Source organism: Elephantulus edwardii, unplaced genomic scaffold (genome assembly GCF_000299155.1).
Source record: "Elephantulus edwardii isolate Elephantulus edwardi_28Jun2011 unplaced genomic scaffold, EleEdw1.0 scaffold00426, whole genome shotgun sequence".
Taxonomy (NCBI): domain Eukaryota; kingdom Metazoa; phylum Chordata; class Mammalia; order Macroscelidea; family Macroscelididae; genus Elephantulus; species Elephantulus edwardii.
In genome coordinates, this window is record NW_006400176.1 from 605,994 (window position 1) to 609,569 (window position 3,576).

Here is a 3,576-nt window from a genome sequence, read left to right on the forward strand (position 1 = left end):
AAAAGTTGGTAGAGATCATCTATTTCTTCTTCTTTGGCTCTGGTTCTTGGTGCATATATCTGAATGATAGTGGTATTCACTGGACTTCCTTGTAAGCGTATGGATATATTCCTGTCACTCACGATGTTGTACTTCAAGATGGATCTAGAAATTACTTTTCTTACTATGAAGGCAACCCCATTTTTCTTTGTCTTTTCATCTCCAGAGTAATATATCATATGGTCATCTGACTCAAAATTCCCCATGCCAGTCCATCTCATCTTTCCAGTGCCTTATATGTCAATATTTATGCGTTCCATTTCTTTCTTAACAATTCCTAATTTTCCTACATTCATGGCTCTCACATTCCATGTTCCAATCACTAGGGTCTGCTTACAACTGTTCCTCCTCCTTTGTATTTCCATACTTGATAGTTCTACCTACGTTGCCCTTTCTGTTAGTCTGTGTGTATTCTGTTGTGCATAGGGTTTTCAGAGGCTTGCTATTTCAGAAGTGGGTGGGCAATCCTTCCTAACGTATATTAGGTATATATATATTAAAAAATATATATATATAATATATAATTATATATAATATGTATAATTACATATTAGATATATATATGTATGTAAGCTATGATACAAATAGATATACTTACACCCATATTTATTTCTACTACAATATTATTTACAATAGCACTGAGAAGGAAACAATCCTAGTGTCCATCAATGGATGAATAATTAAAGAAACCATGGTGCATTCACATAGTAGAGTACTATACATTACCAAATAACAATAAAGAATTTGCAAAACTCTACTAACACATGTGAATCTATAAGACATTACACTGTGTGAAGTCAATCAGCCACAAAAGGATAAATACTGTGTCAGACTGTTGTTGTTAAGTGCCGTCGAGTCTCAGGCGACTCAAAGAGACCCTGTGAACGACAGTCCTCAACACTTGTGTGACTTTCATCCATTTTCCAGGTTCATAGTGTTTCTGGAGGCAAGCTTTTATGGAAGTGGATGCCACTCCTGCTTCCAAGCTTGTTTTATTCGGGGAGCTCCACCAAACACTATCCGCCATGGGTAACATTTAATGCATTTGACACATTGGTGTCACAGTGTTCAGCTTCACAGCAACCACAAGTTACCTCTGTATGGCAAGTGTCAGACTACGAGCATATAAAAAGCTAAGTAATGGTTTGCACACAGAATTAATAACTTTTGGATATTTAATAAGTTGATAATAAAACTTTCAAAGCTGTTGAGTTGGAATCAGCACAAAACTCACACTCCAGTGGGTTTTCAGAAGCTGTAAATTACATGGGAGAAGACTTCTTATCTTTCTCTCACAGAGCTGTTGCTGTATCTGAACTAGAAAGGTGCAGTCCCTAGGTTCGCAACACAACTCCAGTTACATATTAAGATGAGTGAAGGGAAAAGCAATATTTTATAAGGGATTGATAAGCACTATATCATGTAAGAAAGGATATAAAAAGAAAAGTAGAAAAGGATTAATGGGAGAATTACAGAGGAAGTGGGAAATGTAATGATATTGTGGGGACTAACTAATGTTACAGAACAAAATTTGTATGAATGGTTGAATTGAAATTTAATTTGCTTTGTATACTTTCATTCAAATAATGATTAAAGAGAGGAATAAATAGATTACTAAGCAGCAAAGACTATTTTTAAAACTAAGATGTTCATGGTATTTTCAATTGCTTTGTATGAATTTCATACACATTTTCAATTGCTTTCATATGAAAATTAGACAATGACTAAGGAAGTATTAAAATAATTAGCATCTTGGAATTGTGGTGTTGGCAAAATCCATAAATATATCAGGGATTGTCAAAAGAATGAACGAACATGTTTTGAAAGAAGTGCAGGCAGAAGTGAAGGTAGTGAGACTTGCTCTTAAATACACTGAGCATGTTATCTCTCAAAATAAAATTATGCTTGGAAAAGTGGAGGGTTAGCAAAGGAAAGAAAGGCACTCAACGGGATAGCTTGACAGAGTGACTGCAGTAATGGTCAGTGGGGATTGTGGGGATGGTACAGGATCAGGTAGGGTTTCAGGCTGTTGAACATAAAATGTTCATGACTGAGAGCTGACTCAGTGATGCCTAACATAAGACCTGTGGATATACTCCTGTTTGGAAATGGAATTTTTCTTTGGCATGTTAATAAGGCTGTACCAGTGTACAGCGTGTCTTAAGCCAATCACTTTTGAGATTTAAAAAGAGCAGCTCAGGCGCAGAAGCAAGGAAGCACAAATGGGGAAAGTGGATGCCAGAGCACATGAAGATGACCAAGGAAATAAGGTGCAAAGGCTCATAAGCGACCAGGACCACCTTCTAGAGGCAACAGAGAGAGAAAATGGATTAGGAAACTCAGGCAAGGGCAATAGCTTTACCCTCATGTTCCAAAAGTGTGAACCACAGGCAGACCCTTGCCAAAGATTCTGTGACTGCTCAGTCTGCTTGATGGCACTCTTTCTTCTGTAATATTCATGCGATGTATGTATGAACCAGTGTCTGAATGTATATAGCTGCAGTTTTGTTTGGGTTTTTTTTCCCCAAGGCACACTTACTCATATTCGTGGTGTCCATTCAAGAAATGCAGGGCTAGCTTAGAAAATAATTTCAGTGTAATTTCTTAAAGACACAAATTAAATAGATTCTGATCTGGAGAAACCACCACCTGAAAGCTTGTAGCAGTCAGCACAGGAACATTGTATAAGCATTGATCATGTATCGTGGTGCCATATCCCAAAGGCTTCTGTGTTGTTTGGCCCTCTGTACACTCTGTCCAATGCCCATCAGACCTAAACAACATAGAACTGAGGAACATGGGGAATGGTAAATGAGAGCTCTACTGGTGACATAAATGCGCTGAGATGCACCATGGTGCTTAACACACCTGGCAGGGCTCCAGTGGTCTCCGGGCTCTGCTATTTGGAAGCTGAATGCCTGGAGCTTGAGAAGACTAAGATATAGCACTGAACCTAGCCCACTTACCCTCCGCCGGAGCCTCCATTCTTGCTGCAGTGTGTGCGTGGCTCACTTGACGCCAACTTCAGCAGCTCCGTCCACTCGCGCTCCCATTCCTCTTCTGTGTACACCAGCCCGGACTGTGCACAAAGTGATGTCTCCTTCAGTAGGGTTTAGAAGGTCAGGGCAGTGCCCTTATTTGTTACTTGCCCCCCTAAGGAGTGCACACTAGCTGAGTGAGACCTAGGCTGGCACACCTATTAGAAGCTACTGGCTATTCCCTTTGTGTTTTCTTGACAATAATTTGTAGAAACCCCATTCTCTAATCTCAGAATTGATGGGAATCTGTCCAGCAACACATGTTTTTCTGGGGGAAGGAAAGATCACATACTATCCTGCACATGCCCTATCGGTGAGGCTGCCTATTAAACAGTTTCAGGGGTGATGGTAGTGAGCAATTCTTCTTACAGATAAAGTTAAAACACTCTTACGTTACTGTTCACCAAGGTAGAGAGAAATGCATCTAGCATAAACTGCAAACATTCCTGTACCTTTCTCACTTCTTGATTCTCTCAGTTTAGAATTAAATTTTATATAT

General features: G+C 39.3%; 1 protein-coding gene across 1 annotated transcript in view; it reads right to left on the bottom strand.

Moving 5' to 3' along the window:
- OTUD7A (OTU domain containing 7A) overlaps positions 1-3,576 on the bottom strand; it is a 247,310-nt gene that overhangs the window by 98,846 nt on the left and 144,888 nt on the right. Inside the window, exon 5 of the mRNA XM_006902543.1 lies at positions 3,006-3,096. Within this exon, the coding sequence (XP_006902605.1) occupies positions 3,006-3,096 (91 nt within the window). The remainder of the gene's footprint in view (positions 1-3,005; positions 3,097-3,576) is intronic.